This window comes from Salvelinus alpinus, chromosome 9 (assembly GCF_045679555.1).
Source record: "Salvelinus alpinus chromosome 9, SLU_Salpinus.1, whole genome shotgun sequence".
NCBI classification, from domain to species: Eukaryota; Metazoa; Chordata; class Actinopteri; order Salmoniformes; family Salmonidae; genus Salvelinus; species Salvelinus alpinus.
In genome coordinates, this window is record NC_092094.1 from 64,599,119 (window position 1) to 64,614,134 (window position 15,016).

The 15,016-nt window shown below is 41.5% G+C and overlaps 1 protein-coding gene across 2 annotated transcripts; it reads right to left on the bottom strand.

The window, feature by feature from the left end:
• Positions 1-2,825: 2,825 nt before the first annotated feature.
• Positions 2,826-15,015, bottom strand: pcmtl (l-isoaspartyl protein carboxyl methyltransferase, like). Of its 2 annotated transcripts, XM_071326927.1 has the most exons (9): positions 14,877-15,015; positions 14,488-14,626; positions 13,987-14,091; positions 9,859-9,890; positions 9,677-9,781; positions 9,465-9,585; positions 6,846-6,931; positions 3,848-4,017; positions 2,826-3,417 (listed from the first exon to the last, which is right to left on the bottom strand). In XM_071326927.1, the coding sequence occupies exons 2-9, from the start codon at positions 14,603-14,605 to the stop codon at positions 3,405-3,407; spliced, it is 750 nt and encodes a 249-aa protein (XP_071183028.1). In that variant the 5' UTR covers positions 14,606-14,626; positions 14,877-15,015; the 3' UTR covers positions 2,826-3,404. The 2 variants fall into 2 exon arrangements, with proteins under 2 accessions (XP_071183028.1, XP_071183029.1); XM_071326928.1 differs by lacking the exon at positions 9,677-9,781.
• Position 15,016: the final 1 nt, after the last annotated feature.

Below are 15,016 nucleotides of genomic sequence, written 5' to 3' on the forward strand. Positions count from 1 at the left end.
AGTGCTGCAGAGATGGTTGTCCTTCTGGAAGGTTCTCCAATCTCCACAGAGGAACTCTGGAGCTCTGTCAGAGTGACCATTTGGCATTTGGTTCTTGGTCACCTCCCTGACCAGGGCCCTTCTCCTCCAATTGCTCAGTTTGGCCTGAGCGGCCAGCTCCAGGAAGAGTCTTGGTGGTTCCAAACTTCTTCCATTTAAGAATGATGGAGGCCACTGTGTTCTTGCGGACCTTCAATGCTGCAGACATTTTTTGGTACCCTTCCCCAGATCTATGCCTTAACTCAATCCTGTCACTGAGCTCTCCGGACAATTACTTTGACCTCATGGCTTGTTTTTGCTCTGACATGCACTGCCAACTGTAGGACCTTATATAGACAGGTGTGTGCCTTTCCAAATCATGTCCAATAAATTGAATTTACCACAGGTGGACTCCAATCAAGTTACAGAAACCTCTCAAGGATGATCGATGGAAACAGGATGCACCTGAGCTCAATTGAGTCTCATAGCATAGGGTCTGAATACTTAGGTATTTGTTTATTTTTTTACATTTCTAAAAACCTGTATTCACTTTTTCATTACGTGGTATTGTGTGTAGATTGATAAAGGAAAACAAATATTTAATCAATTTTAGGAATAAGGCTCTTTCATTGCAGATGAGATCACTGCACTGCCTGATACACCAGAGCGTGCTTTGCACTTAACTCAGTGGTGAGTAAAAAAAAACACCATCGACTCAGTTATGGACATCAAACTTTATCCGATCAACATCTAGCCTGCAACATTGCTTGTTTTGTAGTCTGCTGAGCATCGTGATCAACTTTTACATAATGATTTTCGGTGGCTAAACAAGGGTAATAATGCTCTCAAGAGAGCTGCCCATGTGATCTTAGGGTGGAGATAGTTGCTTTTCTCTGTGATTGCCACCACAAGAATGCCAACAGATAGATGTAAGAACATCACGAATAAGTAGAGAAGTGACCCCCCCCTTCCAGGATGAAGATGACCGTGTTGTGACGGAAGCGCCCGCAAGAATGGACTGGCATCGAGGCTGGCTTGTCAACTACCAACACCTCACCATTATCTTCCAAAATCTCCAGGGGCCATCCGACGACAGGTGATTCATGGCAATGCACTGTCTTCCTTAGGAAGTCATTGTCTGAGGGGAAAAAGACAACAGTCTGAGACAATATTTTTTCTGCAGACTCAAAAAACATAGGATCAAAGGTTTGGCTGCTGTATCTGATTCAAGCCAACATATTCATTGACAGGGAGAAGACAGATTAATCATACTTGGTAAATTCAATCAGGCTGTAATACACAACTAATGGGTATATACAGCATGAAACTAACGCCTGCAAAATTCGACAATCGACACATTTTCAATAAAAAGAAGATACATCTACACTAAAAAGTGTTGATTGTTCTCCATCCTCCCGATTCAGAATATACCATTTTCATTGTCATGGCAACTAACTTTACCTTGGTGCCGAACTGAACCATTGCTACTTTAAAGAGTCGGGTAAACAATAGTTTCCTGTGGATATTGTCTAAAATATCTAGCAGCTAAATGACAAACTGGTACAGTAAGTTTAAATGTTATTTTTTTCAACATTCTGGCTTGTTAGGAACATTTACATGATTTTGCAGGCATTAGTTTCAGGCTGTATATACCACATTTTATATTACCGCATGATTCATCTGACTATAACTTACCCTGAGTGTTATGGAGAGGTCATCCACTGGTGTCTCGTTGAGTCGGATGCCCTAATGTAGTACTCCAAAGGCCCCGCTTGGAAATTCACTGCTGAAAATCTCAAGACTTTTCCCAATCCAGCGTCCCTTGCAATACGTTTTGAAGTCGAAGTAGTGAGTGCACTTTGCGTAGACCTCCTTCAAAATAGTAAACTAGACACTCTAATGTACTTGTCCTCTTGCTCAGTTGTGCACCGGGGCCTCCACGCCTCTTTCTATTCTGGGTAGCCAATTTGCGCTGTTCTGTGAAGGGAGTAGTACACAGCGTTGTACGAGGTCTTCAGTTTCTGGGTAATTTCTCACATGGAATAACCATTTCTCAGAACAAGAATAGACTGACGAGTTTCAGAAGAAAGGTCTTTGCTTCTGGACATTTTGAGCCTGTAATCGAACCCACAAATGCTGATGCTCCAGATACTCAACTAGTCTAAAGAAGGCCAGTTTTATTGCTTCTTTAATTAGCACAACAGTTTTCAGCTGTGCTAACATAATTGCAAAAGGGTTTTCTAATGATCCATTACCCTTTTAAAATGATAAACTTGGATTAGCTAACACAACGTGCCATTGAAACACAGGAGTGATGGTTGCTGATAATGGGCCTCTGTACGCCTATGTAGATTTTCCATTATAAAAAATATCTGCCGTTTCCAGCTACAATAGTCATTTACAACATTAACAATGTCTACACTGTATTTCTGATCAATTTGATGTTATTTTAATGGACAATTTTTTTTGCTTTTCTTTCAAAAACAAGGAGCTTCCCCGAGCTGACAAGGTAAAAATCTGTCGTTCTGCCCCTGAACAAAGCAGTTAGCCTACCAGGGAACAGTGGGTTATCATTGTAAATAAGAATTTGTTCTTAACTGACTTGCCTAGTTAAATAAAAGGTTCAAATAAATATATATTATATAAAAAATTATCCACTTTAAATTCTGTCTGCAACACAACAAAATGTGGAAAAAGTCAAGGGGTGTGAATACTGTAGATGGTTAAACAAAATCAAAAACCAAACAATCCACAATGTCTTAAAAAAAAGCAACATTATTTCCCATACATTTACAAACAAGCAAGCATTTTCATTACAATGTTTTTATTGACAGGTTATGGCATTTGCGTATAATCATTTCAATAATTTTTTCTAAGTAAAGTGCATGTATTCCCATCGCTATGTAAAAAGGGTTGTTTTTCTGTTACTAAGACAGAGTAATTGTGTTCATTTAGGTCACTATGTTTACTTGGATTCACGTCAGACACTAGAATTTTTTTTAATGAATTTGTTCCGTTTATCAAGACATGTAATCTTCATGTTGGTTGGTGAAGCCCAATCACTTAATTTGTATGAGTGTTGAATCTTCGTAAAATTACATCATACGTATATTTGATGTAACCTTATAATAAATAAGTCAACCTTTCAGCCAGACATCTGTGAGGAACATAAACATTGTGTTTTGATGTTCTGAATGCAACTCCAATTGCAACCATTAATCCAACAGCCCTTGGCAACCCTCTGGGACAACGGTCATCTGCAACCCAGTTTTAGTCAATAAGCACATAGGACGTGTTGCTAGGCTGCAGACAGATGGTGATCTAGGGAACACAAGAGCTGCAGCACCAGCGCCACCTCCTGCAGGGGCAGCCACACGACACGGCAGTCAGAGCTCACCTCTGGAAAGAGAAACACAGAACAACATCTCTCAGGAGAAATAATTCTAGATGTGAGATGATGAACTAAGGTAAGGTCCTGATGGCAGGTGATGGTGACAAACTGACTTCAACAAGTTGGCTGGACGTCCTTCGGGTGGTGGACCATTCTTGATAGACATGGGAAACTGTTGAGCGTGAAAAACCCAGCACCGTTGCTGTTCTTGACACAAACCGGTATGTCTGACACCTACTACCATACCCGTTCACAGGCACTTAAATATGTTGTCTTGTCCGTTCACCCTCTGAATGGCACACACACACAATCCATGTCTCAAAGGCCTTAAAAAACCTTTAAAAACAGTCTCCTCCCCTTCATCACTGATTGTAGTGGATTTAACAAGTGACATCAATAAGGGATCATAGCTTTCACCTGGTCTGTCTGTATACGTACCCAGGCCATTGGCGTCGCTTGTCAGTCAAAGGAACATAGATCACCCCCATAAGGGCTTTCCTGATGAAGGTGCCATCACTCTGGCGATCGTACTGTTCTAGGACCTGGCTTCCCCCATCAGGACCAACAGGCAAAACCAGCCTTCCACCAGGCTTCAACTGATCCAATAGCTGTGTAATGAAGGCATAAATGATGAGAAAAATGCACACATTTACTTTCCCTCCCTTGTGAAAAGACAATGTTGTAAAATTTGTGTTAATGACATTATAATGCTCTGATATAATTCCCATAATGATTTAAAATGCTCTGAAATACTAATGCCATTTATATAGTAATGCTTTGACATCATAATGCCTATAATGTTGTAATAATGCTCTGACATAATGGCCGTCACGATGTAGTGATGCTCCGATATACAGTACCAGTCAAAAGTTTGGACACACCGACTCATTCAAGGGTTTTTCTTTATTTTTTACCATTTTCTACATTGTAGAATAATAGCGAAGACATCAAAACTATGAAATTACATATGGAATCGTGTAGTAACCAAAAAAGTGTTAAACAAATCAAAACATATTTTATATTTGAGATTCTTCAAAGTAGTCACCCTTTGCCTTTGACAGCTTTGCACACTCTTGAGAATGCCAAACTTTGACTGGTACTGTAGATGCGGTAAAGGAGTCAATGGAACACAGACGTCCCACTGACCAGATTGGCGCATATTCAACAAATCTGACCTACAAAGTGGATATTCGTCAAATCTGTCATGATATATGTATTGTAAAGTATTCACAACCCTTGACTTTTTCCACATTTTGTGGTGTCACAGCTGGCATTTAAAATGTATTACATTTAGATTTTTTCATCTTTGGCTTACACACAATACCCTTACACACCATGTCAAAGTGGAATGTTTTTTTTGTTAAATTTTTCACTAATTAATTGTCTTGAGTCAATAAGTATTCAACCTCTTTGTTATGGCAAGCCTACATAAGTTCATGGGCTTACTCTGCGTGCAACAATAGTGTTTAACATGAGCAGGGAATTTCAAACACAGATTCAACCACAAAGACCAGGGATGTTTTCCAATGCCTCGAAAAGAAGGGCACCTATTGGTAGATACATTTTTTTTTTTAAAGCAGACACTGAATATCCCTTTGAGCATGGTGAAATTATTAATTAGGCTTTGGATGGTGTATCAATACACCCAGCCCCTACAAAGATACAGGCGTCCTTCCAAACTCAGTTGCCGGAGAGGAAGGAAACCGCTCTGTGATTTCACCATGATGCCTTTAAAAACAGTTACAGAGTTTAATGGCTGTGATAGGAGAAAACTGAGGATGGATGAACAACATTGTAGTTACTCCACAATACTAACCTGTATAGGAAGCCTGTACAGAATAAAAAATATTCCAAAACATGCATCCTGTTTGCAACAAGGCACTAAAATAATACTGCAAAAAATGTGGCAAAGCAATTAACTTTTTGTCCTGAATACAAAGTGTTATGTTTGAGGCAAATCCAATACAACATTACTGAGTACCTCTCCATAATTTCAAGCATAGTGGTGGCTGCATCATGTTATGGGTATGCGTGTAATCATTAAGGACTGGGGAGTATTTCAGGATAAAAAGAAACGGAATGGAGCTAAGCAGAGGAAAACATTGTTCAGTCTGCTTTTCACCAGACACTGGGAGATTAATTCACCTTTCAGCAGGACAATAACCTAAAACACAAGGCCAAATCTACACTTGCTTACCAAGAAGACAGTGAATGTTCCTGAGTTTTGACTTAAATCTGCTTTAAAATCTATGGCAAGACCTGAAAATGGTTGTTTAGCAATGATCAACAACCAATTTGACAGAGCTTGAAGAATTTTGATTTATTTATTTTTTAAATCAGCAAATGTTGCACAATCCAGGTGTGGAAAGCTCTTAGAGACATATCCAGAACGACTCACAGCTGTAATCACTGCCAAAGGTGCTTCTACAAAGTATTGACTCAGGGGTGTGAATACTTATGTAAATTTGATATTTCTGTATTTCATTTTCAATAAATCTGCAAAAATGTCATATATATTTTTTTCACTTCATCATTATAGGGTATTGTGTGTAGATGGGTGACAAAAAATGACCATTAAATCCATTTTGATCCCACTTTGTGACACAACAAAATGTGGAAAAAGTCAAGGCATGTGAATACTTTCTGAAGGCAATGTAAGTCCGATTTGGATATATTTGGCTGTTTTCTCTGCATACAATGGCTAAATGCTAACTCCTGTTCGTATAAGCTGGTTAGTATAGCTAGCATACAGAAATCGGTGGTGGTAGACAGTCTTTTTAACCCCTTTTTCTCCCCAATTTTGTGATTACGATCTTGTCTCATCTCTGTAACTACCCAACGGGCTCTGGAGAAGCGAAGATCGAGTCATGTGCTCTCCGAAACATGACCTGCCAAACCGCGCTTCTTAACACCCGCCCGCTTAACCCGGAAGACAGCTGCACCAATGTGTCGGAGGAAACACCGTTGAACTGACGACCAAGTCAGCCTGCAGGCGCCCGGCCCGCCACAAGAACGCGATGAGCCAAGTAAAGCCCCCCGGCTAAACCCTCCCCTAACCCGGATGACGCTGGGCCAATTGTGCGCTGCCCTATAGGAATTCCGGTCATGGCAGGTAATGACACAGCCTGGGATCGAACCCCAGGCTGTAGTGCCGTCGCAACACTGCGATGCAGCGCCTTAGACCGCTGCACCACTCGGGAGGCCCTACATACTGAGATTTTTACTTCAACATAGTGTGAAATACACAAACAATAGCCTAAATGTAACCTAATTTTACTCAGGGGCAATGAAGAGACCCCACACGTTTCCATGGCAATTCCATTGTTTCGCTCATGTTCACTTCACCTCTTTACCGCATCTATTACTGATGATAAATTCAAGTCGTCAGTAAAATAAAAACACTGGCTTGAAAGTTATTGATCGGCCAAGTACTTACAGCTTTAGGGAGCGTAGGCGCGGCTGCCCCTACGTGAATGGCATCATATGGGGCTCCATCAGGGTAGCCTAACCGTCCATCTCCGACTGAGAAAAACATAAATATTATGAAACATTGTTATGGTGTGTGGAGAGAAAGAGAGAATTTATTTGACAATTTAAAACAATACAATCACACGTGGATCATGCATTTACAATCATCAATGATAACACAAGAAAGTATTTTCATTGTGGTCCTCTTACTAGGCATACATTGGTTACACATAAAACAAAAAGACAGGACGACATTGTCATAGCCTGGGGCATTACATACAGATGTTTATTTTTAATTGCTCGATCATTAGTCAGCTTTTGACATTCTTCTTCAATGAAGATATGGTCGGTTTGGCTTTGAGTTGCTGTGGTAGGTAGGTTGTTCCACTCAACAGTGCCGGTATATAAAAACAGAGTCTCTGGCTCTGGTGTTGTATTAGTGGACATCCCTAATATAAGTACAATTATTTCGATAGGTACATGGGGGCTGAGTAAGTAATAATTCTATGGAACAGACCAAGTTGATTTAATATGACCCTTTTCTCTACAGATAGCCAGCCTAGCTGATTAAAATGCTCAACCTCCAGATGAGTACGAGGGGGGAGTTTAAGTACAACTCGTACCAGCTTGTTTTGGCTGGTCTGTCGCTTAGATGATCATTAGATGTATAGGGATGCTGGTGAACCATGATGTCCATGCGTAATCAAAGCGACACTGAACTTGCGCACCTGCCAGAGTCTTTAGGGTGTCACTATCAAGATATTTTGAGGTCCGAGCTAGGAATGTTAGTTTTTGGTTTATCTTTGTTAAAACCTTCAGGGGCATAGTCTCTCACCAGTCAGGTACCTATCCAATTCACACCCAAAGTAGCTGACTGAGGTTTTCGGTGTAACCACTGAGTTGCCCACTTGCAAGCTTTACTCTGGAACCAAATAATGTTTTTCCAAGATGCAGAGAAAGTTTGTTATCTGAAAGCCATTTAGTGATATTGGATAACTCTGCACTAAGGTTCTCTTCTACTGAGGCTTTGTCCTTATGGGACGCCAGTAGAGCATAGTCATCCGCATACAACTAATTACAAGAGCAGGCTGATTTCATATCATTAATGTACAGTAGGAAGAGAAATGTGCCAAGGTCCTCCCCTGCGGCACCCCACAGCTAATCCCCTTTGCAATAGAATGTTTTCCATTAACATCCATCATTTGGTCTTTACCCGTTAAATAGGATTCAACCCAGTCAATGGCCATTCTCTTAAAACCAAGGGCTTTTAACTTATAGAGCATGATACTATGGTCAAACATGTTAAACGCCTTCTGCAGATCCAGCATTACCATTCCACAGAAATTTCCCTGCTCAACTTCTTTCCTGATAAAGTCAGTTAAAAACAATAGACGTGTCAGTGGAGAGGGACTTTTTAAAACCAGACTGTAGTTCGTATTACATTTTATTCTTACTAGTATTTTCCTCTATCTTTAGACACCACACTCAAAATAGATACAGGTTGCCCTTGTCTGTTTTGCTGCCCTTTTTGTGGATAGGGATCACTCTAGCAAGTGTCATATTCGTGGGAACGCTGTATCACCACTTCCTTCCTTGGTGACACAGGGGGCAATAAGTTCAGCAACATCTCTTAAAAAACTGATAGGGATATTGTTGAGGCCTGTAGCTTTAGAGCAGTTTAATTCAGACACTCTTAACAAGTTCAACCTGAGACACTGCTATAAAGGAAAAGGCATCAGCTTGTACATCCATCTTGGAGTAATAGCCTAGGACCTGACCCTAGCATACACTCCAGTACAACCAGGTAGCTTCTCAACCAAATTTGAGGAAACTGTTGTGAAAAAGGTATTGCGATTGTCAGCTGCCACTTCCTTAGCAAACGTGACTTCTCCATTGACCTCAATACCCAAGCTTTTGCAATTCGTTTTCTGTTATCTATATCCCAACTGTTTTAAGGACTGCCACAACATCCTAGGATTATGCCTATTCTCACAAATTCTGTTTTAAAATATGCTTTTTTTGGCATCTTCAATCATCTGACTAGCTTTGTTCCTTAGGGTTCTGTGTCTAGTGAAAACATCTTCCTCTTTGGTTCTGTTATATTCTAGAAATGCAGTATTCCTTGATTTAATGGCCTCAAGGATTTCCTGATTCATCCAAGGTTCAGTTCTTTGTTTAATTCTTATGGCTTTCCATGGAGCCACTATAAACAGTCCCATGCTTTATCCATATCTAGACATTTAAGTACCGGGTCCCAATGAACTTTATTCAAGTGATCAATAAATGCATCTTTGCTATAATGTTTCAGACACCTAACAGTTATTGTGTTGTGACAGTTTCTGAGCCTTTTTTTGTGCAATAAATCATTGAAAGGTCACTAATCCCATAGGGAATGACACCACTTTAAGAAATCTTAGATTTATCAGACACCAATACAAACGTATAGTGTATCATGACTAGATACAGTTTGCCAACTCAACATTTCCATCTTTCATTATTTGTTTCACAAAAAACATGACATATCATTTGCATTGTATGTTGTCTGAACATACAGCTGAATACATAGCCTTTCAGTCACCAGACTTACCGACAAGTCTGATACGCCCTGAAGAGAGCAGCTCGGGGTCGTCAGCCCGGACGTTCCTCACAGAGGTTTGGACCAGCTCATCTATGTGTTCAATCCCTACTACTTTCCCTGAGGGCCCTACCTACAAAGGGAAAGAGAAGCAAATGACTATAAGGAAATATCACACATATGATTATTGTGAAGTACTCATACTGATCGATTCTGGAACTTACCATCCTTGCAAAGCACGCTGTGAGATAGCCACTTCCTGATCCCACATCCAATGCAGATGCCCCGTCCATTAGCTTGTCACTTAGCACCTCCAGGGCATGTGCATGCTGAATAAACACCGGACAGCATCCTGTCATTATCTTTCCTACTTAGAAAACTACAAGTTCTATACTGAGAAACTTACCATGTGTGGAGCACTGATTGTTGCCTTGAATCCTATGAAAACAAAGGAGATCATTATGTACTGTATGTAGTGATAACATCTATTCAACTGTCAATTATGCTGCTTTGTACAGGTTTGTATGCTAATCAGAACTGAAGTCTACACACCCCTTGCACAGTCTTCACATTTTTCTGCCTTAAAATTAAATCTAAAAAGGGAATACATAAAAAAAGTTCCTATAGATCTACACAACCTACTTCACATTTTCAAAGTGAAAGAGAAATTATGAAAAATATAATTATACGAAGACATCTTGATTGTGTACGTCTTCACACCACAGAGTTAATACTTGGTGGAAGCACCTTTGGCATCCATTACAGCTGTAAATCATTTTGAATAAGATTCTACCAACTTTGCAGAACACTTAGGGTAACATAAACTGAGTGTACAAAACATTAAGAACACCTGCTCTGTACATGACAGACTGACCAGGTGAAAGATAGGATCCCTTATTGATGTCACTTGTTAAATCCACTTCAATCAGTGTAGATGAAAGGGAGTTGACAGGTTAAAGAAGGATTTTTAAGCCTTGAGACAATTATTTTGTATGTGTGCCATTCAGAGGGTGAATGGGCAAGACAAAAGATTGAAGTGCCTTTGAACAGGGTATGATAGTAGGTGCCTGGCGCACCGGTTTGTGTCAAGAACTGCAATGGTGCTGGATTTTTCACGCTCAACTGTTTCCCATGTGTATCAAGAATGATCCACCACCCAAAGGATATCCAGCCAACTAGACACAACTGTGGGAAGCAACATAGGCCAGCATCTCTGTAGAATACTTTCTACACCTTGTAGAGTTGATACCCCAATGAATTGATGCTGTTCTGAGAGCAAAAGAGGGTGGGGGGGCAACTAAAATGAGCAAAAGGGGGGGGGTGCAACTCAATATTAGGAAAGTGTTCCTAAGGTTTGGTGTACTCAGTGTATATAATGCAGATCAATGAGCAGAAATACAACACAAATATTTTTGAAGTCCTAAAACCTATACTTTGTATGTAAATTACACTGAAGTAATTCCTAATGTTGAAGCAACTCAATATAAGGAAGGTGATCTTAATGTTTTGTACACTCAGTGTATATACACTGCTCAAAAAAATAAAGGGAACACTTAAACAACACAATGTAACTCCAAGTCAATCACACTTCTGTGAAATCAAACTGTCCACTTAGGAAGCAACACTGATTGACAATAAATTTCACATGCTGTTGTGCAAATGGAATAGACAAAAGGTGGAAATTATAGGCAATTAGCAAGACACCCCCAATAAAGGAGTGGTTCTGCAGGTGGTGACCACAGACCACTTCTCAGTTCCTATGCTTCCTGGCTGATGTTTTGGTCACTTTTGAATGCTGGCGGTGCTTTCCCTCTAGTGGTAGCATGAGACGGAGTCTACAACCCACACAAGTGGCTCAGGTAGTGCAGCTCATCCAGGATGGCACATCAATGCGAGCTGTGGCAAGAAGGTTTGCTGTGTCTGTCAGCGTAGTGTCAAATCAAATCAAGTTTATTTTATATAGCCCTTCGTACATCAGCTAATATCTCGAAGTGCTGTACAGAAACCCAGCCTAAAACCCCAAACAGCAAGCAATGCAGGTGTAGAAGCACGGTGGCTAGGAAAAACTCCCTAGAAAGGCCAAAATCTAGGAAGAAACCTAGAGAGGAACCAGGCTATGAGGGGTGGCCAGTCCTCTTCTGGCTGTGCCGGGTGGAGATTATAAGAGAACATGGCCAAGATGTTCAAAATGTTCATAAATGACAAGCGTGGTCAAATAATAAATCAGGAATAAATGTCAGTTGGCTTTTCATAGAGTTGAAAACAGCAGGTCTGGGACAGGTAGGGGTTCCATAACCGCAGGCAGAACAGTTGAAACTGGAACAGCAGCAAGGCCAGGTGGACTGGGGACAGCAAGGAGTCATCATGCCCGGTAGTCCTGACGTATGGTCCTAGGGCTCAGGTCTTAAATTCACACAGGACACTGGATAAGACAGGAGAAGTACTCCAGATATAACCAACTGACCCTAGCCGCCTACACAAACTACTGCAGCATAAATACTGGAGGCTGAGACAGGAAGGGTCAGGAGACACTGTGGTCCCATCCGATGATACCCCCGGACAGGGCCAAACAGGAAGGATATAACCCCACCCACTTTGCCAAAGCACAGCCCCCGCACCACTAGAGAGATAACTTCAACCACCAACTTACAATCCTGAGACAAGGCCGAGTATAGCCCACAAAGATCTCCACCACAGCACAAACCAAGGGGGGGCGCCAACCCAGACAGGAAGATCACGTCAGTAACTCAACCCACTCAAGTGACGCACCCCTCCTAGGGACGGCATGAAAGAGCACCAGTAAGCCAGTGACTCAGCCCCTGTAATAGGGTTAGAGGCAGAGAATCCCAGTGGAGAGAGGGGAACCGGCCAGGCAGAGACAGCAAGGGCGGTTTGTTGCTCCAGAGCCTTTCCGTTCACCTTCACACTCCTGGGCCAGACTACACTCAATCATATGACCTACTGAAGAGATAAGTCTTCAGTAAAGACTTAAAAGGTTGAGACCGCGGAGGTAGCACATTTGTGGCCTGCTGGAGGTCATTTTGCAGGGCTCTGGCAGTGCTCCTCCTTGCACAAAGGCGGAGGTAGCGGTCCTGCTGCTGGGTTGTTGCCCTCCTACGGCCTCCTCCACGTCTCCTGATGTACTGGCCTGTCTCCTGGTAGCGCCTCCATGCTCTGGACACTACGCTGACAGACACAGCAAACCTTCTTGCCACAGCTCGCATTGATGTGCCATCCTGGATGAGCTGCACTGCCTGAGCCACTTGTGTGGGTTGTAGACTCCGTCTCGTGCTACCACTAGAGTGAGAGCACCGCCAGCATTCAAAAGTGACCAAAACATCAGCCAGGAAGCATAGGAACTGAGAAGTGGTCTGTGGTCACCACCTGCAGAACCACTCCTTTATTGGGGGTGTCTTGCTAATTGCCTATAATTTCCACCTTTTGTTTATTCCATTTGCACAACAGCATGTGAAATTTATTGTCAATCAGTGTTGCTTCCTAAGTGGACATTTTGATTTCACAGAAGTGTGATTGACTTGGAGTTACATTGTGTTGTTTAAGTGTTCCCTTTATTTTTTTGAGCAGTGTACATTGTTTTTATAAAAATTGTTCAAGCTCCGTAAATTTGGTTAGGAATCATTGATCGACAGCAATATTAGAAACCTCGTCTCTGATTTTCAAGCTAAATTAAGTCAAGACTGAGACTGGACCACTCAGGAACACTCAACACCACTTGGAAAGCCATTCGGGTGTGTCTTTGGCATTACATCTTTTGTATGTGTCCCGCTAAAAAATAAAACTACCCCAGGGTTAGGTTTTCAGAAGACTGAGGCGGGTTTTCCTCGTACTTTTCACTTGATTTGCTCCTTTCATATTTATCTTGAACATGACAAACCTTCCAGCATACCCATAACATGATGCTAATGCCACAATACTTCAAATTAGGCCAAACATAATAATAATTGCAGTGTTGTGTCTTTTTTTTGTTTTATTAACAAAGGCTTCCGTCTTTTTACTTTGTCATACAGGCCAGTAATGTGGAATGAACACAATGTTGTTGATCCTCTGTATTTTCAAGGTTTGTGGTGGCAGCATCATGTTATTGGTAGGGTTGAAATATGAATGGATCAAAGCCCAGATAAAAAAAAAGGTAGAGGAAACCCTGCCTCAGTCCTCTTAATACCTAACCCTGGAATAGCATTTGCATTTTGTGTTCCTGAATAGTCCAGTCTCAGTCCTGATTTAAATATGCTTGAAAATCAGAGACAATGTTTAAAAATACTGCTTCCCATCAATGACTCTCATCCAAATTTACTGAGCTTGAGCAATTTTTACAAAAACAATGGACATAGAGTATCTTGCCCTAAGATGGTAGAATCTTATTCAAAATGATTCACAGCTGTAATGGCTGTCAGAGGTGCTTTCACCAAGTACTGTATTAACTCTTGGGTGCAAAGACAAACCCAATCAAGACACCATTTTTTATTAATTTGGAAAACAAATTAGATGTGTAGAATTTCACTAGGCACTGTACCTATGGACTGAGGGGAGTCAGCATAGGGGTAGTCTCTGGAGTAGATCCCTCGGTCGGTGGCAAGCATGGCGTCAAACACCCGATCACTGCGGATAACCCCATGTTCTTTGGAGTAAAGGAGGACATTTTCAAAGACAATTATTGAACACAGTGGCTTTTTAGCAGGATATGGGCATCAATAATCAACAGCAAAAAATAAAACTGTTTGCACCTTGCAATAGTATGTTTCCTACTCTACATGCCAAAGAGGCATGTTTGGTCTACATCAGTGGTTCTCAACCAGGGGTAGTACCCATGTGGGTGCTTGGCCTATCCCCATTGAGTACTTGAGAAGACTCTTGAGACCATAGGCTACTGGTGAAATGCATAAGGGGGTACTTGGTGGTACAGTAACCAAAAAAGGTTGCGAACCACAGGTCAACGTAACATGTTTCCATCTGAACATTCCACAACGTCGTGTCCTGCTGAACGCAGCCCAGGACTGACATCAGTCTCTCATACCTCTCAGGCGGTCGATAAGTTCTGAGTGTGTCTTTCCAGTGGACATCCATGCCATGGTTCTTGACAGCAGCACACCCATAGGGACTGCCACTACAGCCAGTCTGAACACTGCTTGCATCTCCTACACTGGTGGAGCTCCCTGACAATGTCAATAAAAACACACAATGTCACACAAAGACCCCATTGCAAGGTATGCTTAGACCGACCGACACACCAACCCGCACACACACAAACACACACATGTTTATAAAAACAATCGACAATATCAAGTTTGTTAGCTTGCCATCGAACTCAGCAAAAACGGATGGTTTATTGTTTGCATAACTCATAGAATACTACATGTAACACTAACGTGAGTATCAAAGCTTTTCCAAATTATGAAAACGTACCTTGATAGTAGCTACTACCACCATCGATCTTCAACATTTGGACTGTTGTAGGACACTTCCTGGTCCCCACACATGACTACCATAGCTGACCAATAACTTTGGGTTTACTTAACTGAAAACCAATGAGCACCAATAGAACC